Genomic DNA, 24738 nt, shown 5'->3' with positions numbered 1-24738 from the left:
ATTGCGGGGTGCTGACAAAGAGGGAAAAAATAAAGAACAAAAAGAGTACTGACAAGAGTGGGATTCGAACCCACGCCATCATACGATGATGAGGAAACTCTAGGAGTTTAGTATTAAGGTGTACCTTAACCTCACGCCTTAGACCAACTCGGCCATCTTGCCTTGCGTGTTTGTATTGTCAGATATTATAATATAATAGAATAGCAACTCGATATTAACCGTTGTTGCTAGATATTTCTTCTACGCCAGTATACCGAGAATACCATTAAATGTGTATACCAAGAGAAAGGCCGTACCTTAGACTTAGACTCAGTGACATATCCCACTGACAAGGATATATCACTGGCCACTAGTAATGACGGTGCGCTAATAGTAATATAACCATCAGCCATCTCGTAAACCAATAATGAATAGCCAGTCGCAACATATATTTATTGCTGGGATCAGGCCGTCAGCAAACCAGGCAGCCATATTCCAGAACACATAACTTCGCCATCATTCATCTTCTATCGATCATCCTCTTCAAAGGTAGAGACAACATACAACAGACAACAGACGACACAAGATGACAAAACCACGTACTGAAACAACCCCAACATCCCCCACCATCACCCGCTCCACCACCACCAAAACAACCTTCACCAATCTCACCCCCGCAGACTCCATCTTCCGCTCCACACTGGAGAACACCTCCATCACCAAGACACCCGAGGCTACTAGCAGCATCGGCATCAAACGCAGCAAACTCCACGCCTGCACCCTCACCAACTCCTCCACCCGCCGCTCCACCCTCACCAAGACAACCCTGCTTAACGTCCCCGCAGCCCGCTCACTCGACGCAAGCGACTCCTCGCTATCGAATGTCCAGCGTCTCCGACGGAGCGAGATCCGCGCCAGCACGGTAAGCGATAGCGCGGTCCGGCGGAGCACGGTGGTGCACTCGACTGTGAGGCAGTCTCTCCTCCGGCGGAGCAAGTTAGACCGCGTTGCTTTGTTTCGGAGCCGGCTGAAGAGGGCGGTGCTGACGGACTGCGAGGTGAGCGAGTGTGTGGTTATCGGGACGGAGTTTAAGGGGATGAGGTTGAGGGGTGGGGTGTGGAAGGGTGGACGGTTGGTGGGGAAGGTTGGGGAGGGAGAGGTGGTTTTCGAGGAGATAGCGGTAGGTTTCTCTTTTCTTTTACTCAGGTGGTTGGGTATATGCTGATACTCTGAATAGAAGGGTAAGAAGGACAAGGAGGTCGCTGCTAATGATGTCATCCGTGATGCAAAGGTTGACAGATTTGATTACAAAATTCTAGAGGAGGAGAGCGAGTCGGAGGAGGATGATAAGTCCAGTGTGAGTGATGACGAGGCGGAGCTGCCGCCGCCGTATGCGCCTTGATTTGATATCAACTCATTCATGATTGAAATACATGATGTATGTACGTTTTATCCAGCAACAACATACTGCTTGTCCGTCTTCAACTTACTCAGGGTCTCGTTGTTAAACTTCAGCGTATCTGCCACAATCTGCCGCGGCGTAGATGCAATCCATTGCCCTAGTGCGATATCTGTATCCTCTTAGCATGACTCGGAGTCAGAGTGCAGATGGGGGAACCACGCACCAGTGAACTTGTCTGCCTGCAACACCTCAAGGAACAGCAGGTCCTCGTTCCCCGTGTTCTCGATATAGTGACTGTTCGACTGGGGAAAGTATCCGACATCCCCGGCGCGGTAGTCAAACGTCGTGGCCGTACTGGGTGCCGAGAACAGCGTTGCGCGGCCCTGGCCACGGATGAAGAAGGTCCACTCGTCGCTGCTCGGATGCCAGTGGATCTCGCGCATCCCGCCAGGCTTGACGGTCACGACGGCTGCAGCAAAGTTACTGGCGATGGGGAAGGTGGCAGGATCCACGATCTTGACTGATCCGCCGGCGACTTCGTGGGCGGGCTGCTCGGAGAAGTGGTACGAGTAGCTCTGCGTTCTGGGGACGAGGCCGGCTGCCGTCGAGACGTTTTGGGCCTCGATGTCCTTGGGGGCAGGGGTGCCGGGGAAGATGTACAGTTCGTCTTCGGGGAGGTTTTCGAATGCCGCGATGGGGACACCCAAGTCTTTGGCTAGGACTTCTTTCGGGTTGTGTGCAAAGACCTCTGAGGCGAGGAAGGTATTGTCCTCGGAGAAGGATCCGTCATCGAAGACGAGAAGGAACTCGACACCTGTGTCGAGGGCTTGGATGGAGTGAGGAACGCCCCTAGCCGGTCAGTATTGTTCATGACAGTGTGGATTGCGTGGCATACGGAGGGAAGAACCAGACATCACCCTCACTCACGTCGTCGATGAAAGTCTCCCCATTCTCGTTGACGGCCTGACGGTCAGCAACATCAATGAAAAGACGGATCCACATACCTGAATACGACAGGATCCATTGAGGACCAACGACCACTCCGCCGCGACATGCCAATGCAGCTCCCGATACGCACCGGGTTCAAGCCTCATGTTAACACCTGCCATGGCTGTTGCGTCCGGCATGACGTTGGTATTCTCCTGTCGGGCCCATCCGGCCCCATCGTGTCCGAGTCTAACTCATAAGCAACCCTCCTTCAAGCTGAGAGGGAAGGCCTACCTATTGTGACTGAGTCCTATGACAAGTTAGCATGGTCTACCATACCGTCATCAGGTAAGGACATACCCATCGGCCACTGCGCATTGATCGTCTGACCATGATCCGTCCCGGGAGGAGCCAGCTTATCGCTATTGATCTGATCATAGTAGGTATTCCCTGCGCTGTCAGCAGACTCACTCCATCAAGACAAGTCGCAAAACGAACATACTCGGTCCCGGATCCGTCCCTCCCAGATCTCCCCGGATAGGCTGGGGATTGTCCACGCCCTCAAAGTCAAGATACACCCCGTTATCGGCATCGTCCTTTTGCCCAGTCACCGGGGTATACTTGACCTCGGTCGACTGCTCCGAGATGGTATTGGAGGAGGAATAACCCAGCAGATCCTCCGAGCCTCTCAACGGAGGATTCGAAGGCTGAGCCGTGGGAGCTCCATTGGCCCAGGGGAGGACAAGAAGAAAAGCGTACAGAAAGTGGATTGTCTTCATTGTGGACTCTGCTGGTTTGGATCGAAGTCGAACCCATTGCATGGACTGACTCCCTTATATACCACAGTTCAGTGAGGAGAAGAACAGGGTCGAATTGACCAGAGTCTGTACCCCTCACCGAAGTAGACAGACGGATGCGCCCTGTCCAGTTGAGTCCAGTCCAGACATTGTCGATAGGCGCGCTTACCCCTCATGAGAGAAGATCCTCGGGGATGGTAGACAGGCAGAGGCCCAGTCTCGTGGGTGGGGGGGAAGGTGAGTGTTGCAGGCCAATGGGTCGCTTGAGGGGCGAGGTAGCCTGGAGAATCAAGAATGTGATAGTTGTGTAACCCTGCTGACACCAGTGGGACTATTCCTCATACCTAGGTTATGATAGAAGCATCAGTCGATACCTGCAGTACCAGTCAGTACTCTGTCCAGTTAGATCCACTACAGTATACCCATGTACTCAACAGCAGCACACATATCACCAAAGATACCATGAACCAAACACCTGGAATAAGTACAAATACTATCCATCTCATCCCATATCATACCATCAAATCAAGCAAACCAAGCCAGCCAAGCACCCAAGCCAAGCCGACGCATCCCATCCCATGCTAACCCTAACTCAGTCGGGAAACCTCCTCCGATACCGATCTCCAAATATAATTATACCCATGACCATAGTACCCGGTATAAAACCGCTCTCCACCTGCCCTGCACTACGGCCTGTACTTACCCAGCACATCACTGCATCCGTACTAATACTAGCCATACTCTAGCACTTTATACTGGAGCAATAATAACGCATATCCCCGCACGGCGAATCACATCACACCCGCTACCAAGAATAGATACACCCTTGCAGGATCCCCACTTCGCGTCGCGGTACTTCATTTTCCAGTTTCTGTGAGGTGACGTTGTCAGTATCCGGATAGCTACGGTATGAGGATGGAGACGATCATTGGCTATGATGTCCATTCTTAGATTGAAATGGGCGGTTGCGGTGGGTATGGTGTGGTACCCCGCATGAGGGCATTTTCCTGCTCTACAGTGTACGCGCAGAGGGAAATCAAGATGAGTTGAATGCTGGACATATATTGGGTGTACGTATGCTTTGATCCTTGGCGAGAAAGGCTAGGCTAGTCTGGTATGTGGTCACGCGCTAGGCATATACATTAATCAAGTTCCGTGTTTTGCTCGGTATTGATGGAATGACGTGAGTGGGTAGGTATAGCTGTAGTCTATGAACTAGATATGCTGTATATATGCAATGTCTATTGAACATCAAGTTAGAGCCGTCATATCTCATCGCCCGTCAGTCATTAAAGTGACCGCAGTGTCAGGAACACCCCTTTGGGACACGACAGCACTTCCGCGCCTCCTCGGGCATGGTCGTGTATATAACATCTCGCACCTCCTTACCCACCTGCTCCACTGCATCCATGGCCCATAGCACATCCAGATGCTCATACTCTTCAATGACCTTGGAATGTACAACCTGTACGTGCGGCTCCCGTCCGCTCCGAAGTCGTTGAAGGAGACGCCGCCCGTCGACCAGCGCATCAGACCCGGCAACCCACAGCGCAAACGGGGGCGTCTGCCGCCCGTACCAGGCGGTGTCGGTCCGCGGGCGCGCTTGGTCTCCGGCTCGTTGCAAACGGAGATCCTCCTCCATCTCGGCAAGGGTGTCTTTCATCGTGGCCAGGATGCACCGCTGCGTCGCGAAGCAGCCCTGACCCAACCACCACCGGATCGTCTCGCTGCTGATATACACCGGCGCGAATTGGAACATGCGATCGCGTAGTCCGCGATCCCAGCGGACGTCGGTCCAGCCGAACAGGTGCGCGAAGACATGATACCCCAAGGCTCCGTAGATGCGCGGATGGAGGAAGCGGTGGACGGTCATCATGAACGGGATGAATGCGTGGATGCCGAAAATAGTCCGGAACATGCCCGGCGGTATGACTCGCATGAATCGAAAGTAGAGTCTCTCGATCAAAGGTCCGGCATATACTGCCGGCGCGAGCGCACAGAATACAGATATTTTTTCTCCAAGCTCCGGGCGATGGTGTTTGGATAGCGCCACGAATGTCTGCGCGGTGCCTTGCGAGTGGCACACAAGCCCCAGCTTCTCAAACCCGGTCTCAAACAGCACCCGCGAAATAAGCGCGGCCAAGTCCAGCACACCCATCTGCCGGATGTTCCAAGTCCACATCCGCGGATCACCGGCCGACAGCGTTGTATGCTCCGGCGTCATTCCGCAGCGATTGTTCCCTAACCAGACATCGTACCCGGCTTTGCAAAGATAGAAAGCCAGACTGTCATCGTCATTCACACAGAATGCACCAGCACTCTGCAACAGTCCATGAACCAGCAGAACAGGATACTGGCGGTTTCGACTGGAACCATCCACCCTTCTCCGTCCGGTAAACACGTCAGGGCCTCGCGGCCGTCTCTCTTCTTCAGACAAAGGCGTATACTCCTGCGGGTTATACACATGCCACAGCGTGATGATGAACCCATCCTCCGTCTGGACTTTGAATGTCTCCACGTCGAGTCCCACCCGCCTCGCGTAATACCCAACATCACAAAGAAGCAAGTCCCTCCCGCCCTCCAAGGGCGGACACTCATCCGGCGCCTCCTCGTCAACATCCCTCTTCGCTTGCCGCCGTTTCCACCTCCTACGCTCCTTCTCTCGACTCAACTGCCGCTCGCGCTCCTCGGCATAAAATTTCCGCCGCGAGTTCGGATCTTCACCACGAATCCTCATCCGCAGATTATCCAGCTGCGTGCCAGCGAAGCCAACAAGCGCACCAACCACAACGATCCCCAGAAACAACAGCGACAAAACGGACGATACACACCGCAGCGCCACACAGCGCACCGTGAGCGCAAGCGAAGGCGGACTGTACGAGGGCAGCGGCGGGAACAGCGGATGCGCCGAAAGAGCAGCGTCGGGCCGGTACCGTTGCTGTGGCTGCGACTGCAATTGATTCTGCGTGTCCCCCAGGAGTCCGTCCGCCACCACTGCGGTCACGGCCGATTCGACCTTTTCGTCTTCGCGACTGGTCCGCAGGTTCCTGAGTTCCATGTCGGGACTGGAGCGGAGGAGGTTGCCTGTTGCTTTGGGAGTGGGGGGCCGGACGTCGATGGGGTCACTGTGGAGGAGAATCCTCGAGGGCCGATTGTGTATTGTAACGTCTTCATCTTCCTGTGTGGGTTCGAGACTGGCGCGCCGTTCTGCGATGCGTGATGCCATCAACATGGTGTCAGGGGGTAGTGGATGTAGTAAAGACTGGAAAAAGGCCTCATTTTGCCATATTCAAGGCCGAAAATGGGAGAAGGGATTACGCGAATGGAGAGGTGGCGCAGAAGAGGTCATTGTGAACATTGACTGGGAAATTGGTCTTCCTTGAATATATCTCGACAAGATTGCGCACGGACTCCTTACAGTTTCCGGTTTCAGAACAAGCTCAGGACCTTTCACGTGAATTTTGGAGACAGCGGGGTCAGTTCCTCCCCATCAGCCAATAATATTACGCCTCCCCAAGCCATGCGCTCATAGTGCCTGACCCAGCCTGAGGCGTCCACGGGATATGGTGCGCCTCAGGTGTCATGGAGGCAACGCTGTTAGGAATTCATGAATACGATGTAAAAATTCAAAGATGATCTAATGATCTATCATTCATCTAGCATATCAGTCATCAAAGTCCAGGTATCTCCAATATACGCCGTAATAACTGCCAATAAACCAAACATGAATGCTATCAAAACAAGGCGGAAAACAGATTAAGCCTTCTCCAGATGCTCAAGCTTTTGCTTCTCCTGAGCATCAGCCTCAAGCTGAGAAAGACTGGCCTTCCCGTGACCCTCGGCCACATCCCGGACATCGGTGAAGTGCACCGTGGGAACGAAACCACTAGACTTCCAGGCCTTGGAGACCTTGCCATAGAGCTCATCGACTTGCTCGAGAGAGAGACCCTTGGTCTCATAGATGCAGGTAAACACAAAGACGAACGCGATGAAGCAGAAGCCACCCCAGATGAAGAATACCTTGGACTGCAGGTTGGCATTGCCCGGGCCGCTGTTGACCATGTAAGGAGTAGCGTAGGCGATGGCCCAGTTGAGCAGCCAGTTGGTAGCGGTTGTGATGGAGAGACACTTGGCACGGGCCTTGAGTGGGAAAAGCTCACCAGTCACAACCCAAGCCACAGGTCCCCAGGAGCAGGCGAAGAAGAAAATGTAGATGCAGACGAAGGCAATCAGGACCTTGTTGGCCACGTCGGACGAGGTTGCGGTGCCGACGATGGCGACGATAAGCTGGCTGACGCACATGCCAACAGCCCCAAACATCAACAGAGGACGACGACCCCACTTCTCGACCATGTAGAGACCGGGGAAGGTAGACATCACGTTGACAATGTTGGTGATAAGAGTAATGACAAAGGGGTTGCTGATGCCAGAGGCCTTGAAAAAGGTGGTACCGTAGTAGACTAGACAAATTAGCAAAGTCCGAGTGCTAAAAGCAATGAGGAGGACATACAGATGAAGTTGACACCGGCCAACTGCTGCAGAGCCTGGATACCACAACCGGTAGCCAGCCGCTTGCCGATGGAGCCGCGAAGGATCTCGAGGTAGCCCGCTGTACCCATGCTGAGCTCGTATTCATGGTTGGCCTGGATCTCGGACAATTCCTCGATGATGGCTGGATCGTTGACATCCATGCGGCGAAGACGGGCAAGAGCCCTAGCGGCGGCCTCGTGCTTATCCTTCTTGATCAGGAAACGCGGGGTTTCTGGAAGAACCAGCATACCAGTCACCAGGATAATAGCCCAGGCAAACTGGATGGCAACTGGAATGCGGTAGCAGCCAGTATCCATACGATCCTTGGTGGCATTGTTCACAATGGCAGCAATCAGCAGGCCAAGGGTAATGGCCAGCTGATAGGCTCCGACGATGGTACCACGAATCCATTTGGGAGCTGTCTCGGATTGATACAGGGGAACTTGTCCGGTCAGTAAACGGCCACCAGGAGGAAGAAAAGATGAGTTAACATACTAGTCGCAGAAAGAAGACCGACACCAAATCCGGCGAAGAATCTGCCAGCGACGAACAACGGAATGGAAGTGGCGGCGGTCTGAAGAATGACACCAACGCAGAAGACGGCCGAGTTGATAATCATACCAAGGCGTCGTCCAAAGTAATCGGCAACTGGCGCGGCGCCCAGAGCTCCGAAGAAAGTACCAGCAGACAACAGGGAGACGATCATCGACGATTGAGAGGATGTGACATCGGGCCAGTTGTCGTCGGGGTTGATGTAGCCGGTGGAGAAGAGCTTGCGCCAGTACGGCATGGCAAGAATGCCGCTGATGGTGCCAGTATCATAGCTATGAACAGCGGTCTTGGTCAGCTGCCGTGTCAAAGTGATAACGAGGCCGAGTTGGAGACTTACCCGAACAGAATACCACCAAACGCAACGAACAAACCGATGATGATGGCAGGAGCCGCAGAGCCCACTGCATCGTCGGGCTTTCTGATCATGAAGCCCATGATGAAAATCTAGTCTGGTAAGGTGCAAAAGGACGAAGGGATATGACTAGCAACCCAAGAGTATTGGAGTATGGAAGTCTCGTCACGTAACGAGATATCCTAAGACAATGATACAATGGCAGTCGAAGATGGAATGGAAGAGAACGAAGAGGTCAAGGAATTGACGATCACCCCGGGGTATGCGGGAGATTTTATACTCCTCGACCCGGCTTCCTGGGAGTCAACATGAGTGAAAAGGAGAACCTGGGGTCCCTCGGCCTGGGGATAACCCCGCCATATCCACAGAGGCAAAGCACAAATGCTGGTTGGCCGCAATCAGCTTCCAGGCGCAGTCATTTCAAAACAACGGCCATTCCACGGGACAGCAGTCAGCTGCGTGTCTGGATTCTGGACTCCACTATCCCGGCCGTGTCTGGAGTCTGGAGTCCGGAGTTTCTCTGGAGGAATAACGGGGACTCGAGGAGGCCAGCGTATGGGATGCCGAAACGGTCTGAAGTCGTGGGGACGGGAGGACACACACGAGGGCCGTTTGCATTCGGAATGGGGAAGTAATCCGAGATGCTGAGGCTTCATTGGCGGGTGGTACCAAGGTCAGACCGCATCTGAGACAGAAAAGCAAATAGTCGGTGCAGTAGACGCATTCCAGAAACCCACTCGGTTCGGGAACACCGAACGGTTCATTGGTTGTTGAGGTTGATCAGCTACGTCGATGGCGGCTTAGACTTTTCCTCTTTTTAATTAGGGGTCTCTGACGGCCAGAACGGGTTCCAACTTCCCGCCGGTGTACACTTTGAGACCGGCATTATGATCTTTGGCCAGAATTAAGAGTCAAAATGAGACAGCCCTGTCTAACTGTCTGCACTCTGCATTGTTAGTTCTGTTCTGTTGACTGGGGAAGAATAAGCGAGGCAAGGCCGAATGCGGGACCTGGGGGAGGTGTTTGTAAATTGAGCTGAAGCGCACAGCCGGAGTCGGGAAGAAAACATGGAGATGCCGGAATCGGGCATGATTGTCGGCCCCTCTCGTGACATTTCGGGCCACCAGCACGATCCCGGCCACTCTTCGGCCAAACCATCCAATTTTACAGTTGTACGTAATAATAGAAGCCCAAAATAACTTGCCAATGAAAAATTATTTCAGTGGCTTGGTTTGACTACTGCGAATCAAGTCTTGTTTGGTATCTAGTCTGCGGAGTACGAACTGGTTGAGGACTGAGAGAATATTCTCGCACCCGAGAGTTGATTCTAATCTGGGGCCTCGAGGTAAAATCCCCCTTGCTTCTGGCCGCTGACACGCTTACAGACTTACAGAACGGAAGGGGGCCACACGAGGGCCCCCAGTAAAACTTCAATCTCTGTTCATACTTAGGTAACAATAATTCAACTAATAACAGACACAATCTGGAGCAATCTGGATCAGTCTGAAACTGGTTGAATATGAGAAAGTAGAAACAAATAGAACCTGAACCATGGATTCAACGTTTTTTTCCTGCGCCACTGGGGTTGTGGATTTGTTTTTTTCAGGATACAGTAAGATACCCATGGTTTCTTCGTCAATGCCTAACAGATTACCAAAGGTCTAGTATGCCAGCTTAGTCGCTTTTACAATAATAGTCCTTAGAACTAATAATATGTCTCTGATAAATCACTCACCTACAAGGACGAAGAACTGACTACTGCAGGCTCCGCACCTGGGGTGTAACCCTGCAAAGCAAGGGATATCACATCTGTTCACACGTCTCTCAACTTTCTTTCCAATAGGCAGATAGATACTCAATTCCTGTCCCTCCCTTCCTCGTGGTGTCGAGTTTTCTTTTCTTCCCATGACAAGTAGTCTAAGTAGTCTAATATTCCATACCCGTAGATTGGATACTTTAAAGCCACAAAACAAGACTTCCAAGAATCAGGATCAACAAAGGCCAAACACTATTATGTGATTTCTTGCCGCCACCGTGAACCTTGCTGATCATTATTTTCCACTGAACTTAAAACGCTGACTCGAGTTCCAAGTGTCTAGCCAGTAACAAGACCCAGAGAAAAATATGTTAAACTGATGTGGTAGCTCTTGTCGACTTCTATGTACTCTGAAATGCTATTCCGTACGGTTGTTTCCTCTACTCCGTAAGGTAGAATGCATACGGTTTATATGGAATTTATTGCCTTTCTGTCAATGTCATTATACCATGCCTGAACCCTAACTTCTATTAAGGTAGCCTGGTTGACCCGACCCGACAAAAATTACCACCGCCAGATCAAAAAGAAATACCATGCCAACACGACGCTGGCCACAAGCTGCACCGAACCAATTAGCTCCCTTCTGATCCTGGCAAAAGTTGAACGGCCGGCCCCGTGTTTCCGCCGATATTCATCGCTCGGCGGTCTCCACTTGGAGTTCTGCTCGGCCTCGTACTCTGCTAGTCCTGGGTAAGCATCATGGTAGGGCTTGGGCCGGGGTGGTGCATTCACGGCGCGACTGGCCAGACCGCGCGGTGACGGAAGTGTAGAGCTGGACGTACTGGAGGATGGGGGAATGGAGGTGATCGATGGCGAAGAGGTGTACAAGCCTTGTTCGGAGAGAGGTAGGACAGAATCGGGTGAGTTCGGCTTGGGGAAGTACAGCACTGAAACAATTGCGCGGACGAGAAGGATGGTAAACGTAAATCCAAAAAGAAGACCGTAGTGGATGAAAATGCCTAGCTGATCCGGGAGAAGGCAAAGATGGTTCTGGATTGTAGACGAAGACCGCTCACTCGGCTTCCCCGTTGTCAGATCAATAGGATTCCAGAGACTGGTGAGTAAAAAGCCAGGGTAACGGACGCCCATTGCCCAGCTGAGACTCTTCACGGTAATTTCCTTGGGTGAGCCACTGAACTCGCGGTGGGAAATCTCGCAGTAGTCATGGTCATCGCCAGAGTAGACCTGCACCAGCTTGGACCCAATCTTGGAAACAAGATCTTTTGAGATGGTCTGTGTCAAAACATTCTGGTACTGATAGCCTCCACCAAGCCTCAATGAGTTCGCCTCGTCCTCTTCGAGCTCCCCATCCGAGGAGGGAGGATAGCGTTCTCTAAAAGGTCCACATGGTGTAGCCGGCCTGCGGTACAACGGCACGTGGGTCAAGAGAATGGTTGGAAGACCAAGAGGTTCCCACTGCGGTTCCTTGGCGACCGTATTTTCCAACACCTCCCCGGCATCGTGCTTGAAGAGACGGCCTTTGATCCCTTGAGACTCATTGCGCAACATAAGCAGTTCCTCCGTCTCGACCTTAGCCATATGCCGAGGCACTTCATCGAGGAAGTCCTTCGCCTCCCTCCAAATACGCTCATTAGGCTGTTCTCCATCCCCCGCTCCAGTACCCGAGCTCCCCGTCTGCGGATCGGGCTGATCCATCGCGCTCAAGGAAACCGTATCGACCGATACGAACGTGTGGTTCCCAATCACATCCACACGATTTCCTTGGCCAAAGAATGACTGAAACCGGTCACGGACGGGCACCTGAACACCCGACCCGAAGCCTAGGTCATGATTGCCCGGTAGACTGGCAATCATCCGTCGACCTCGCGGCTCCGTAGAATGCCCGTCACCCTCATTAAACTGATCAGAAAAGATCTTGACGAATCGGTGATATTCTTTCTTCCAGAAGGAATCCTTGTATTGCTGATAGCGCTTCTCAGGGCTCGTCGTCGACGATGTTCCCCACTCCCTTCCTCCGTCGAAGAGGTCACCAAGGAATACGACCGAGTCGGGGCCTAGCTTTCTTTGGATAGATGTAAAAGAGCGGCGGAGGTATTGGTCCGTGTACTTGACCGTCAGGGTCGAAAGGGGCCATGGCCGACCGGGGTATGTATGGGGATCGACAAGTTGAGGGTCGGCTATAAACACAACATGATGCGGTGTTGCATCCCGGGGCTATCAAAGTTAGCAATCCATCAATACAGAGATACCTCCTGGTCACTAACCCACTTCTCCCACTTGTCCCAGACACATTTCTCCAGACTCTCCTGGAAAACAGTCCGTTCTCCCCACCACAGCGTCAAAACCCACAAGAGTATCAAGGCGTTCGCCACACTAAACACTCGCCTCACGAAGCGCCAGCAGATTCTCTGAAGTCCAGCTCCATTGTAATCAATTTTCGCCTCGCTGAGTGTAGCAGGCATTCTCCGTTCGCGTAGTTCCGTAACCCATGTTCTGGCCCACAACGGTAGCGCCTGGATTAGACGTTCGTGAAGATTGGTAGGCTCGGCGAAGCGATCGCGGCGGGACGGTCGATACGCATGGGTACTGTCACTGCGCGGATAGGAGTAGCTCATGGTTGTGTTGTCGACTCAGAGGAGATAAAGCAGGGGGATTAGTGTGTAGACCGCATTGCTCCAAACTCGATGACACGAAGTGACAGAAGGTTTTGGCGATTCAAACGGATAAGGATATCATGCTGCGGAAAGGGAAAGTAAAAGAGTGTAACTGATGAGTAGGACGAAACGTCAGAAATATACAAGTAGGCTGCGGTTGGCAACGTTTAAGCCATCGTTGTCGTTCGGTCAGGAGATCTCAACATGACAATAGGGAGTATCTAGGAGCAAAAGCTACGACCGCCAAGGCCATCTTGATTTGGTAGGTGAGCAGTGCCGCCTTGAGTGGGTGGATGAATAAGCATGATGGGGAGAGTGGGTGGCAATGTAGGATGGACTAGAGAGGTAAAGCCATAACAACAATCACTGAATGGGGCCCAGAGCTAAGAAGGTTCTTTATATGTGTCATAACTCATAATATGTACGAATAATCCTTTTAGCTGAGATACATATCAGAGCTAAGAGAGCGATCATCAGCTTTGTGTTAGAAAGAGAGTTGCCGTCCTTGATGGTGCGACAACTTTCAGCCGCGAGCCTTAAGCAAGGACCAGCCATGTATTTCCCTGCTCCGTTACTTGAGAAACGGCAGGCTACTTTCAAGTGAGTCGCTCCTGAGTCACTGACATCAGATTATGATAGTGAGCTATCTTAGAGTGAAGGGTTATTGCTGCGCAAGGCATGTAGAATATATGCCATATGATTGCACTCCAATCAGTCCATGGGTTATTTGGAGCAAGCGGATCAGCTTTAGAAGTATTCCATTTCAGGTTGATAAGAATGTATATTAGGGACATTGACATGGGACATCCAAGATGCAGTTGAAGCCTGTCAACTGATGTAGTCATCCATTATCCGTCGTTCAAAAGGACCATCCGAAACCCGTACGGATCTATAAGTAGCAGGAAGGGGGCATCGAGATAACATGTCGCAATAGTACAAATGACAGGGTATGGAAAAATAAGGGATAGAGGAAGAAGATGCTTTTAAAGACCGGTGATAAAAATGCCAGACCAAACCATCATAATGAATTGATTGCACATAGGCATGAGATCAAATCGATTATCTACGACTTCTTGGGGCAGCATTGGCCCTTTTGGGCACATTCCTCGTCGCATTCAAGAAGACACGCCTGAGGATCTCCTTCTCGGAAGCTTGGGGCCAGACTTGGCAGCTTGCTGGACCCGGAGGGTTCATCATTGCTCCCACGAGACGATGAAGGAAGCGCTTGATTGTCCTCCGCGTCGCTGTCCGGGGCGAACTCGGGCTGGATCGTGGACGAATGGATTCCATAAGCATGTAGGCATTTCCTCACCTGCCTGGCAAGACGCATGTAACGCTCAGATCCTTCACCCTTGATCTCCGTGCCCACCTGGATGTGGATCGAAGCAACAAGCTTAGTGTCACTTAGTTGCCACACATGCAAGTGATGGGATCCAATGACGCCAGGAAGACCCTCGATATCTTCTTTGATGTGATCGATACTCAATCCTGCAGGGACTGCTTGCAGAAGGATCCGAGACGCGGCCTTGCAGAGCGGAATTGCAGAGGCAAGGATGATCACTGTAATCACCAGAGAGATACCAGGATCGACGTAGAACCGCCACGAGTAGTCGGTCAGCCAAATGATCAAAGCCGAAACGATCACACCGATATTGCCGAGGGCATCGCCCATGACGTGAAGGAAGACCCCGCGCATGTTGAGATCGTGTCCATGTCCATGTCCATGAGCATGCTTGCCTTCCTTGGGCTTTGGTTGCGCGTGGTTGTGGAACTTGTGGATGTCGTCGTCACCTGTGGGTTCTGGCCGCTTGTGAGCTGTATCGCTCTCATCGGTGTAGTTGGCCGCTCTGTCCTTGTTGCCAAGAAGATTCGTTCGCTCCGTCGGCTGACCGTCACTCTCGTCACCTTCTCGCTGGTCACTGTCCGATTCGGAAGACACGTCATCGAAGCGATTCCGACTGGCAGCAATGATATCCTGTCTCATCGTAGCTGGGTGAACCTGAATGTCTTCAACTCCCAAGATACCGCGCCCGGTCCCAGTGCTGTATCGACGAGAACTGCGTGGAGTGTCCAGGGTCCGGCGCCTTCGTGAGAAGGGAGAAGAGGGTTCGGTACCACCGTTTGCATCGTCGCGCTTTTCCAACAGTTAGCCAGAGGAGTGTAGATAGTGGATGGTGAGTAATTACGGTAGCTGTAGAAGCCCGCTTGTTCGCCAAGGTGGATTCCCCATGATTATGATTATGACCAAGCCCTTGTTCCGCCGCATCGACATCTTCGAGATCTTCGTTCGAATGGTCGTCTCCATGACCATGACCGTGAGAGTGGTCATGAAAGAGGACGAGACCAAGTATATTCGATAGGAGGCCCAAGCATCCAACAATGCAGACCAACTTCGGATTTTTCACTTCTTGTGGCTCGACGAGTCTCTGGATTGCTTCGAGGAAAATGGACATACACAGGGCGACAAGGAAGACACCGTTCACCAAGGCACCGAGAGTTTCCGCACGTTGCCACTATTATGGAGAAAAAAAAAGATTAGTCTCGCTCTTGTCGATCTGATCGCATAGGCGAAAGATATGGGACAATCTTACCCCGTAGGTGTACATCTTCGACTTGGTTTCCTGATTGGCGACCTTGACAGCCCATAATCCGACCAATAACGATATGACATCATTCAACTTTGCAAAGTCAGTATGTGGTTCATAATCGCAGGTAGTCTCTTCCGAATCAAGGGCTCACCATATGAAAAGAGTCGGCCACGAGAGCGAGCGAATGAACCGTATAACCTATGAATGGCATCAGTCAGAAGACACATCTTGCGCATGGTGATTAAGAGTGGACCGACCGGCTATTAATTCCAGGAGGAAAAATGCGGTGTCAATCACCAACAGGATCAGGATCCTATGTGTTTTTGAGAGGCCCATGATTGCTGTAGCGTTGCGACGCGCTCAGTGGCGCGATTATCTGTAGAGAGAGAGAGAGAGATAGAATGATGCTGGTTGAATAAGACTGACGGGGTCCTACCGAGGTGTGGCAGATACCAAACACACCATCGGACGAGGACTAAGCAGATGATCGGAAGAGTAGAAAAGGATCTGACAAGAGAAAGGATAACGCGATGAAAAAGAGACGCGACAATAGACAGGTATTTCAGGAAGGGAGGATCCTGTAAGAAGGGGGGGTTGAAAGGATCGAAAGAGGGATGGAGTTCCTGGCAAAAGACTGACGCATTTCCGTCCTACTACCAAACTAGGCGTTGGTACTACGTACTATGGGCTTAGTCCGTAGGAACAAACGGATTTGCCCGATCGGTCCGACGGTGGCGTGGTTATCATTCCTAGTTTAACGAACGCCGTGGTTGCTTACATTCGGAGTACTATTTTATTATCTTATCGCTCAACTGAAGGCATACTAGTATAGCTATTCTGTACGTACCTTCGAGAGTTAGACTGCATTCCAGTCCTTGTTTGTTTGTTTGTCCTGTCGCGTACTCTTTGATGTTGCATTATACTTTTGTTCTGGATTGTTGGAATTGTGGGGACATCGACTCTCTCTCATGCTCCTTTGACAGAGTCATGAGTGAGAGCCTTGACATCTGAATATTGTGTTCTGCGGAGTATAGCTTTCTTTACAGGTTGCAATATGATCTCAAAAATTTTCCGGCACTAGATAGAATCTAGACTATATCAAAGACAAGATTCAAAACTAAGTCATCCTAGAGTGCTGTAGCGCTCTTTTCAGCCCACATAACCCCCCCACTACTGAAGCCCTACTTCTGGAATCAAAATTGGTCAGTGGTGAGTGATAATTCTAGGCATCCACAATTCATATACTACCGATAAATCTGTCTAGTACTATTCAATAGGCGCTGCCGTGATGAGTGACCATGCAGCATGAAGATATATATGACTGACTGCTATCTGCTTTTGGTATGTCCTAAGCTTTGAGCTGCCAGCAATTGCTCTTTTTAAACCAAGCATGCCGTCAATCCTGCTTCCTTTCATCTGCACTGCGAAAAGTACAAGCGTGGCAAGGAAATGCGGTCTAGCTGCAGGGATCGGACATGACCCGCTGCATGCATTGTCTTACTGTACTTTAGCTTCAGAGCCCTGGCCCAATAATAGAAGACTTCTCAAGCACTCATCATGCGGTGATTTTAGACTACCTTAACTTCGATTCAGGTCCATAACGCCCCCCCGCACTTGCATAGCCAAGAACAGGAAAAGGGTCGATTAGCTGTCCTCTGCTGCTAAAAAGGCTCATTTATTGTTTTCGCCTTGATTGCCTCCTCTGTTGAAAACATGTTCTACTTCTAATATATGCACTTGGAGATCAATGAAACACGATGTCCTGCGAGGTGAGTGAGCTTACTTTCTTACAAATTTCTCAACAGATGAGGCGCCAATACGAACGAGCAGTCGATGAAACACACGCGGATCTTCCACATCAGATCCATGACCCATGTCGGTTGCCGCCGTTGCCATCCTCCATCCGTAATACTCAGGAGTTCCTATTGAACGCCTCCCAAGAAAAGTGTCTAGCCTTTCACAGGATCGACAGCATGAACATGACCGTATGATCGGGGCAGTAGGGGCTTCGGATCAGGATTGCCGGGTTTTCGGTCTCCGAAATGCCCAAGGCTGACCACGTTCGCTCATCGGCCATCACACATGTGATTGTTTCCTTCACTACAGCCGCTTCTCCAACTCCACCACCTCCTTCAACCCCTCTGCACCACTCTCCTTCTTTTCCTCTGCTTCTGTCCCCCGTAATGGCCTCCGTGCATACCCTCCATAACCAAAACCCACTCTTAATGCACTCTTGACAGCCCCCACCCCGCCCTCCGTAGCAACTCGATCCGCCCTCGCAACCACCCCCTGCAGCCTCCTCGCCTCCTCCATCTCCCCCAAATGATACAATTCTACCAGCCTCACACACGCCTTAGGCGCAAGATTCGCCAATCCCGCAACCACACCCGAACCACCGCCCACCAACGTCTGTAGCGTCGCATCCGCTGACCCCCCAAAGCACATAAACCCCGACCCCCGCTCCGCTGCCGTCGCAGGGTGCACAGCCGCAACGAGCCGGTTCATCTTCCCCATATCGTTACAGGTAAGCTTGCACCCCACGAGATTCGGATGCCCCGCCAGCGAAGCAAGCGTCTCCGCGTCGAGGTCCACCCCCGTCACGGCGGGGTAGTTGTACACCAGCACCGGGATGGGCGACGCACCAGCCACATCCTCGAAATAGGCCTTTAGGCTCGGAAGCGTGTACTGCGCCTTGTAGCTGGACGGAGGCAGGATGAGCGCGTAGTCCGCGCCCGACTCGAACGCGTCCTGGCACAGCTCGATCGTCTCGCTGGTGGACGGCGCGCCGCAGCCTGCAATTACCGGGAGCTGCGGGTACCCCGCTGCTGCGACGGCATGGCGTGTGGTGCGAGTGATGCGGGCCCGTTCTGTGTGCGAGAGGTGTGCGGCTTCCCCGTAGGTGCCTTGGGTGATGAGCCCCATGACCCCGGCTTTGGCCATGCGCACAGCGTGCTGGGCGACTGTGGACTCGTCGAGCTCTTCGGTTTCCGGGGAGAAGAAGGCGAGGAGCGGGACGTAGATGCCTGGTTTGAGGGCTCGGCGGGGGTGTTCTTCGGAGGGAGGGTTGTTGGCGCTGGAGTAGGTTTGGTTGCGGTGCGGTTGGGAGTAGATGGTGTTGGTGTTGGAGGTGTCTTGATCAGCCATATTCATGTGGATTGTCTTATTTTATTATGTCAAAAGATCATCAGTGATTGAATGGCAGCTGTAGAGGTCACAAGTGTGGTGATGTTCTTCAAAGAGAGTATCATAGCTATGTCACTATGCGTGGTAGAGCCAACCAAGGATCAGAGGTATCCCCCTTGCCATCTTGTCCGTCTATAATAATTCCATTTGTTTCATACTCAAAAGAACTAGACTTTCTAATAACTGATAGCCAATTGAGAAGCGAATATGGCGCAAAGGTATCTGGCGGCTGCTTGAGGAAGCCATCCCAAGAGCGATAAACCAAAACACCCTCAAGTCTTTCCAGTAGTTGAAGCTACTGGCTCAAATAATGCAGCTAGGGCTGTCGTATCGCTTGTCTCAGCATACTCAGCGGCAGCGAGAAGATTATCTCGTTCTGCGAAGATGAAGCCATCTTCAATGAACTCGTCGGAATGACAGTCGAAATCACTATCAACGAACCGGAGACCGAGGTATTCTCTAAACATGTACTCAAAGAATTGATAGTGAGGATACGGCGCAGGGTTTAGAGAGGAGAATTCATTGTCACGACCCGCCATTCGGTGCAGATCATACAGGAACTGGTAGATATGCTGAAACCCAACCCCTGATCTTGTCTGTGACGGACGAGAGACAGGAGTAGCGACGAGATGAGAGTCCACTGCATCGGCGGCCGCTGCTGGAGTTGAGATGTACTCCGGGAAAAAGGTCCCGAATAGTACAACTGGAATCGTCCTGGCGGGCTTGTAAAGAAGATCCGGTGCGAGTCTAGTCCTTCCATGTTCTTCGGAGCCGTTCCCATTGACGATGATCGGTTGCCTGTCCTGAATGCCAACTAAAGCCTCCACGGCAAAAAGCAGCTGACACAATTCGATGAACAGAACAGCCGCCTCTGAGTCACTAAGGCCTTGAGGCGCTGCGAAATTGGGAAGGATCGCTGTGGTGTGCGCGTGAAGCTTTTGCCGTTGTGCACGCTTCTTGCCTTGCTGAACAAGAAACTCTGCCAGAGTCTTGAAGCCGCCATGAACGTTTCCGCTCTCTCCAAGATTGTAGGAGTAAAATATCATGAGATAATCGAGCTCGTCTCCACCCACTGGCTCGCTCGACATGTCATCAGATGCCAATGCCTCGACGTACTTTTTCAGAAAGTTCGGTAGTCCCCAATTCGCAGCCAAGTACATCGGTTCCTGGTATGCGCGATAGAGTACGGCGCCTGCCAGGAGGACTCGGTAGATGGAACTGTGGAATCGCTCTCTCCAGAGAACCCACAGTGCGGTGCCGTCTGGCTGGTCACGTTGTATTTCATTCTTCAAGTCTTCCTCGCCTTCCTGATAGATCTGCTCGGCACACTTAGCCAGATGCTCAAAGTTGCGCACCTGCTGGAACTCTTTGAGCGACGGCTTGCGAACGCCACCACTCAAGGTGGAAAGGGGGAACGGGTCTGGGGGTAATTCTTCTTTCTGGAAGCTTTCGAGCACGATTTCTGTCGCTCGAACCTGGAGACTCGTTTGTCATTCTTGATAACATATACAGTTTTCCACCACTTACTGCCATCAAAGCATCATCGAAGGCCAGGATCTGCCTCTGCCCAATAGTCCATATTATCTGGGGAGCATGGCACAACCACACTCCATGGAACTGCCTGCATGCTGACGCGCAGACCACAACTTCTTCGACGGTTTCGAAGTTCTTCAAGATCTGGATTATTATCTCCGGGGACAGCTTTGTAGCCATGTTGAGGGGGAGGAGTGGCATGTAAGAAAACGGAAATGTTGGCTGGGCAAAACCTGTTTACAATTAGGCGATGACGCCTGATCGTCTTCAACCATGGCTCACTTGCTCCTTAACGCGGCTGGTGTTGCTCAGCCCTCAGTATTCACCGACAATGATATTTGCATCGCCTCAGCAAATCACAACGAAATTTGTCTGCGCAAAGAGCAGAAGCATACTACTGATGATGTTGCATGACAGCTAGGGATTTGTACAATAATAACAAGAAAGATGCAGCCGAAAGCAGGAACGCCCGTGTTCGGGATATCTAGACTTGGTCTCTTAACTATCTTTGGTATAAATGAGTATATTCTATGGAACAGCCAAGTCTATGACACTTTTGCACTGGTCTCTTACAACCAAATGACCAGTCGATAATACGACCTCGATGATATAATTCTCAGAAGAAGTACTAGAATAGATTCGAACACAGCATCCATTTGATTAGCGTAGAAAGGTCGTTCTGAACTCAGGTCTACCCCAGTTTGAGTCGGCCTGCTTCTGTTTGCTTCCCGTCACGGTCACTGCACCTTTCCCTCACGTACTCCTCTCCCACAGAATTCTCTAGTCGTTGCAATTAATCCCGCAGCTCCTTCTTCTATGTTTCTTGTTCCTTGCTCACGGACTGCAGGCCCCATATGACGAAGGCACCTTCAGAAAATACTACAGATCCAAAAAGATCCTCAGAAAAGCTGTACCTATCGATAATCGAGCGAAAGATCCGGTTTGATGAGATCTACCGACAATCCCATGTCAAGAAGTCTGAGGATGAATTTATTTGGTCAATAACCAGGCCGTGCGATGCGTTTTGGGCAATGTCATGCGAGCGTTGGATAGAGGAAGCTACGCGCACGCGGCTGGCGTAAGTCCTTGCTCTGAATCTCATACAATTCCGGAGCAATCTCATGTACGAGGACGGAATCATTTCCGCAACAAACAACTACTTCGACCACCAATCAACCCGCTTAGCGAGCTAGAGGCCTTTTACCGGCTCCGTCATAAGCAAGTCTGGCATACAGACTCGTTGACAGCGCGATCAATCGCAGAAACTGGTGAATGAGTTCGAGCGTATTGCGTGGTGATCACGGACCAGATGCATAGATATCGAATGGTGGAGATTCCGCCTACAGACCATAAAACTGGCACAAAGACATTAGAGCTCTACCTTGCGCGTTTTCAAGTTGCCGAGGAACAGAATGCCAATAGCACTTATCGTCGTAGAATCGACTACGGCGAGCTCAAGAGCTTTCGAATCGTTGCAGCTTGTGCGTTGCTTTCTGAGCTGGATATCCTCAAGAAGGGACAAAGCAGAGCCTAGATTGGGGGTTGACGGGTTGACGCGTTACTTTGCTGCTGCTGTGCTCTGTGATACAACCGAAGTTGAGCTTTTATATGAAGCTTGTGTTTCCCTCTGACAGTTCAGTGTATGCTCTAGTGAAACACAGTCTAGGTCTAGACGGCAGTCTTATCACATGCTTGAGCGGCCGCAACTTACCAGAGGGATTTTGAATATTGAAACGTCGTCAGGTCTCTCTAGTTCATGTGCTTGATGGAGTTGGAATCATTTCGTCTTACCAGCTGTGTATTGAGCTGATAAGAATACCACCATCTATTGGCTTATAGAATGTCCGACATTCTACCGCGCATCTTGGGAATGATGATAATCTAATTCCAACTTAATTTCCGGAAAGACCTTTCTGGTACGAGAGCATGAGCTTGTTCCGATAACAGCTGGCCCAGGTGAGTACCTTCACCGGGTCATCATACACCTCAGTGTTGACCATGTAAGGGGCTACAAGCATGTAAAGTCCGTCGATCTTCCATTTTCCTTTGCTTTGACCTCCGTTTAGTTTTCCCAGTCTTGTAAGTTTCCTCATCACAGTTTGTCAGATACTCGTACCGAGATCGGATCATTTTCCAAAAAGAAACGTCACACATCCGAAGGGTGAAAGCCGTCAGTATGCAAATTAGAATGTTGCGAATCGAGGGGCACTAATATCCTGTCGTGTCCGGTGAAGCGTCATACAGGCCGTTGCTTCGGAAGCAAGGGGCACTTGCATCATGTAAGCACTTGATATTAGTTTGACACTACCAAGCACTTATGGTGATCTCGGCATATGAGGCAATCTGGAATGTGCTTGTGTGCGTACTCCCACTTGATGCAATGATGCGTCTTTGTGATCTGGTCAAGCTGAACACAGACAGGCTTCTGGGCCCGTAGCCGGACCATTGGTTGTAATCCTGCGCTTCTCGCCTTCATACATTCCATGGCCAATACAGGTATGTCAGTAGACCAGACATCATCGCATCACTCGATGATGACTGGTATAAGAATGATCTGGCCAACCCCAGAAAGTGCGCCGAGATGAACCGGCTTAACCTAGAAATCGAGGGCTCTTTCACACTACATGGTAAAATGATCCAGCAATTTGGGACTTCTGTAGAGGCTATCTGAGAAGAAAGCCGGATTATATGCTCTTCAATCGACTAAGAGCACGATGGCGGACGGAAAGCATTCAGGTCCCATACCTTCGAAACCAGATATACTCAGCCAGTTTACGGCCGAGAAGCAGCTACCGACATTGTGTGGAACAGAAGAAGGGTCTGAGTCAGAATCTGGCGGGCCATGTTATAGTGTTTTATCCGAGAGAGAAAAGCTCTTGACTGTCTCGATCGCTTCTCTGGCAACTTTTTTGTCTCCGCTCTCGGCCAGCATCTACTACCCGGGTATTGAAGCAGTGGCGCGGGATCTTCATGTGTCGAACAACACCATTAATCTTACCATCACCTCCTTCAAGGTCAGTTTCTGCGTTCCTTTTCAAGCCAATGGCAATAGACTAAGTCAAAGCCTAGGTCTTTCAAGGAGTCGCGCCGTTGGTAACAGGTAGCCTGTCAGATCAGACAGGTCGACGGGCTACCCTCATGATCAGTTTGATTTTGTATGTTGGAATAAATGTCGGTCTGGCCGTCCAAACAAGCTTTCTTGCACTCATTGTACTTCGGTCTCTCCAGAGTATCTTTAGCAGCACTGTGGCCATTGTGGGCACCGCAACAACTGCTGATGTGGTGTGTGGTGCGGAGCGCGGAAAATATATGGCATACACGGTGCTGGGAGCTACCGTTGGCCCTGCTCTTGGCCCAGTAGTAGGAGGGATCCTCACTCACTGCCTTGGCTGGCGGAGCTCCTTCTGGTTTTTGACGATCTTTGCCGGAATTTTGCTTCTGTTGGTCGTCACACTGCTGCCTGAAACTTGCCGTGCTGTCGTAGGGAATGGCAGTGTTGCCCCGCAGAAATGGAATTATCCATTGAAAGACGTCCTGTTTCCAGGTCGCCGCTCGACACCTCCCCAATACCAGACAATAACCACCTTCAAGCAGCGTCCGAGCCCCTGGAATACCCTCAAACTGGTTTGGGACAAAGAAGCTGCATGCACCATCCTTTTCAGCGCCATCATCTATGCGGGTTATCTTTCCATCACGACGACCCTTCCCTTCGAGCTGGGAAGGCACTATGGTTTCAATGCTCTGCAGATCGGGTTATGCTATTTATCGTATGGAGGCGGAAGCCTGACCTCGCGATGGACAGCCGGAACCTTGATGAATTGGAATTTTCGACGTTTTGCACATCATGTCGGATTTGATATCCATGACAAGAAAGAACTCAAACTTACGAGTTTTCCTTTAGAGAAGGCCAGGCTTCAGGTCGCTCTCCCACTCGTATACTTCGCTTCCGTGTTCATTGTGGTGTATGCCTGGGTTCTTAACTTTGAAGCTCAGGTTGCTGTGCCGCTTCTCATGTTGTTCTTGGTGGCTCATGCATTATCCGGCATTACCAGTACTTTGACGACATTGATCATCGACTGTCATGCTGAACAGCCAGCCACCGCCACCGCTGCAACGAACTTTTTCCGATGCTTGTTTGGAGCAGGTGCGACTGCTGCTGCCGTACCGCTTATAGATCGAATCAATGTAGGTTGGACAGGGACACTGCTTGGCTTTCTGTGCGTCAGTTTCAGTCCATTGGCATGGATGGTGTTTATTTTTGGGCACAGTTGGCGGCTTCAAAAGGAAGGAAGGCTTTCTCAATAGAATAGCTCGTTTTGGGACCAGCGGCATAGAGCTGTCTCTCTATTCTGCACATCCACTAGTATGTGTAATCATGTAACAAAGCCTTCGAGGGCGCAAAAAGCTGATGCTTGCCTTTTGTGGACCTCTAGTACATGAATCTCAACTTCTTCGAGAGGAACA

General features: G+C 51.2%; 9 protein-coding genes and 1 non-coding gene across 10 annotated transcripts; 2 read left to right on the top strand and 8 right to left on the bottom strand.

The window, feature by feature from the left end:
• Positions 1–49: 49 nt before the first annotated feature.
• Positions 50–162, bottom strand: Aud_001423. Its single transcript has one exon. It is a non-coding gene; the product is annotated as a tRNA-Leu (tRNA).
• A 403-nt stretch (positions 163–565) lies between these two features.
• On the top strand, positions 566–1381 carry Aud_001422 (uncharacterized protein; the record flags this gene model as incomplete). Its single annotated transcript, XM_043286921.1, has 2 exons — positions 566–1159; positions 1217–1381. The coding sequence occupies 2 exons, from the start codon at positions 566–568 to the stop codon at positions 1379–1381; spliced, it is 759 nt and encodes a 252-aa protein (XP_043142856.1).
• Positions 1382–1428: 47 nt separating this feature from the next.
• Aud_001421 (putative oxalate decarboxylase) lies at positions 1429–3087 on the bottom strand (the record flags this gene model as incomplete). The annotated part of the gene is made up of 7 exons (XM_043286920.1): positions 1429–1550; positions 1605–2230; positions 2277–2344; positions 2386–2557; positions 2603–2618; positions 2669–2758; positions 2811–3087. 7 exons carry the CDS (start codon positions 3085–3087, stop codon positions 1429–1431), a joined length of 1371 nt encoding a protein of 456 aa, XP_043142855.1.
• Positions 3088–4411: 1324 nt separating this feature from the next.
• Positions 4412–6337, bottom strand: Aud_001420 (putative ab-hydrolase associated lipase; the record flags this gene model as incomplete). Its single annotated transcript, XM_043286919.1, has 1 exon — positions 4412–6337. The coding sequence occupies one exon, from the start codon at positions 6335–6337 to the stop codon at positions 4412–4414; it is 1926 nt and encodes a 641-aa protein (XP_043142854.1).
• A 524-nt stretch (positions 6338–6861) lies between these two features.
• On the bottom strand, positions 6862–8622 carry Aud_001419 (sugar porter family MFS transporter; the record flags this gene model as incomplete). Its single annotated transcript, XM_043286918.1, has 4 exons — positions 6862–7565; positions 7616–8077; positions 8131–8459; positions 8525–8622. 4 exons carry the CDS (start codon positions 8620–8622, stop codon positions 6862–6864), a joined length of 1593 nt encoding a protein of 530 aa, XP_043142853.1.
• Positions 8623–10859: 2237 nt separating this feature from the next.
• Positions 10860–12931, bottom strand: Aud_001418 (putative manganese ion homeostasis (Fr); the record flags this gene model as incomplete). Its single annotated transcript, XM_043286917.1, has 2 exons — positions 10860–12530; positions 12581–12931. The coding sequence occupies 2 exons, from the start codon at positions 12929–12931 to the stop codon at positions 10860–10862; spliced, it is 2022 nt and encodes a 673-aa protein (XP_043142852.1).
• Positions 12932–14033: 1102 nt separating this feature from the next.
• On the bottom strand, positions 14034–15894 carry Aud_001417 (cation diffusion facilitator family transporter; the record flags this gene model as incomplete). The annotated part of the gene is made up of 5 exons (XM_043286916.1): positions 14034–15104; positions 15157–15483; positions 15562–15648; positions 15710–15756; positions 15816–15894. The coding sequence occupies 5 exons, from the start codon at positions 15892–15894 to the stop codon at positions 14034–14036; spliced, it is 1611 nt and encodes a 536-aa protein (XP_043142851.1).
• A 1764-nt stretch (positions 15895–17658) lies between these two features.
• Aud_001416 (dihydrodipicolinate synthase family protein) lies at positions 17659–18702 on the bottom strand (the record flags this gene model as incomplete). Its single annotated transcript, XM_043286915.1, has 1 exon — positions 17659–18702. The coding sequence occupies one exon, from the start codon at positions 18700–18702 to the stop codon at positions 17659–17661; it is 1044 nt and encodes a 347-aa protein (XP_043142850.1).
• A 311-nt stretch (positions 18703–19013) lies between these two features.
• Aud_001415 (uncharacterized protein) lies at positions 19014–20454 on the bottom strand (the record flags this gene model as incomplete). The annotated part of the gene is made up of 2 exons (XM_043286914.1): positions 19014–20216; positions 20269–20454. The coding sequence occupies 2 exons, from the start codon at positions 20452–20454 to the stop codon at positions 19014–19016; spliced, it is 1389 nt and encodes a 462-aa protein (XP_043142849.1).
• Positions 20455–22988: 2534 nt separating this feature from the next.
• Positions 22989–24579, top strand: Aud_001414 (uncharacterized protein; the record flags this gene model as incomplete). The annotated part of the gene is made up of 2 exons (XM_043286913.1): positions 22989–23288; positions 23344–24579. The coding sequence occupies 2 exons, from the start codon at positions 22989–22991 to the stop codon at positions 24577–24579; spliced, it is 1536 nt and encodes a 511-aa protein (XP_043142848.1).
• Positions 24580–24738: the final 159 nt, after the last annotated feature.

The sequence above is a fragment of the Aspergillus udagawae genome (genome assembly GCF_001078395.1).
Source record: "Aspergillus udagawae IFM 46973 DNA, scaffold_1, whole genome shotgun sequence".
Classification (NCBI taxonomy): domain Eukaryota; kingdom Fungi; phylum Ascomycota; class Eurotiomycetes; order Eurotiales; family Aspergillaceae; genus Aspergillus; species Aspergillus udagawae.
The sequence above is the reverse complement of the archived record's forward strand: the minus strand, read 5'-3'. Positions and strand labels throughout refer to the sequence as shown.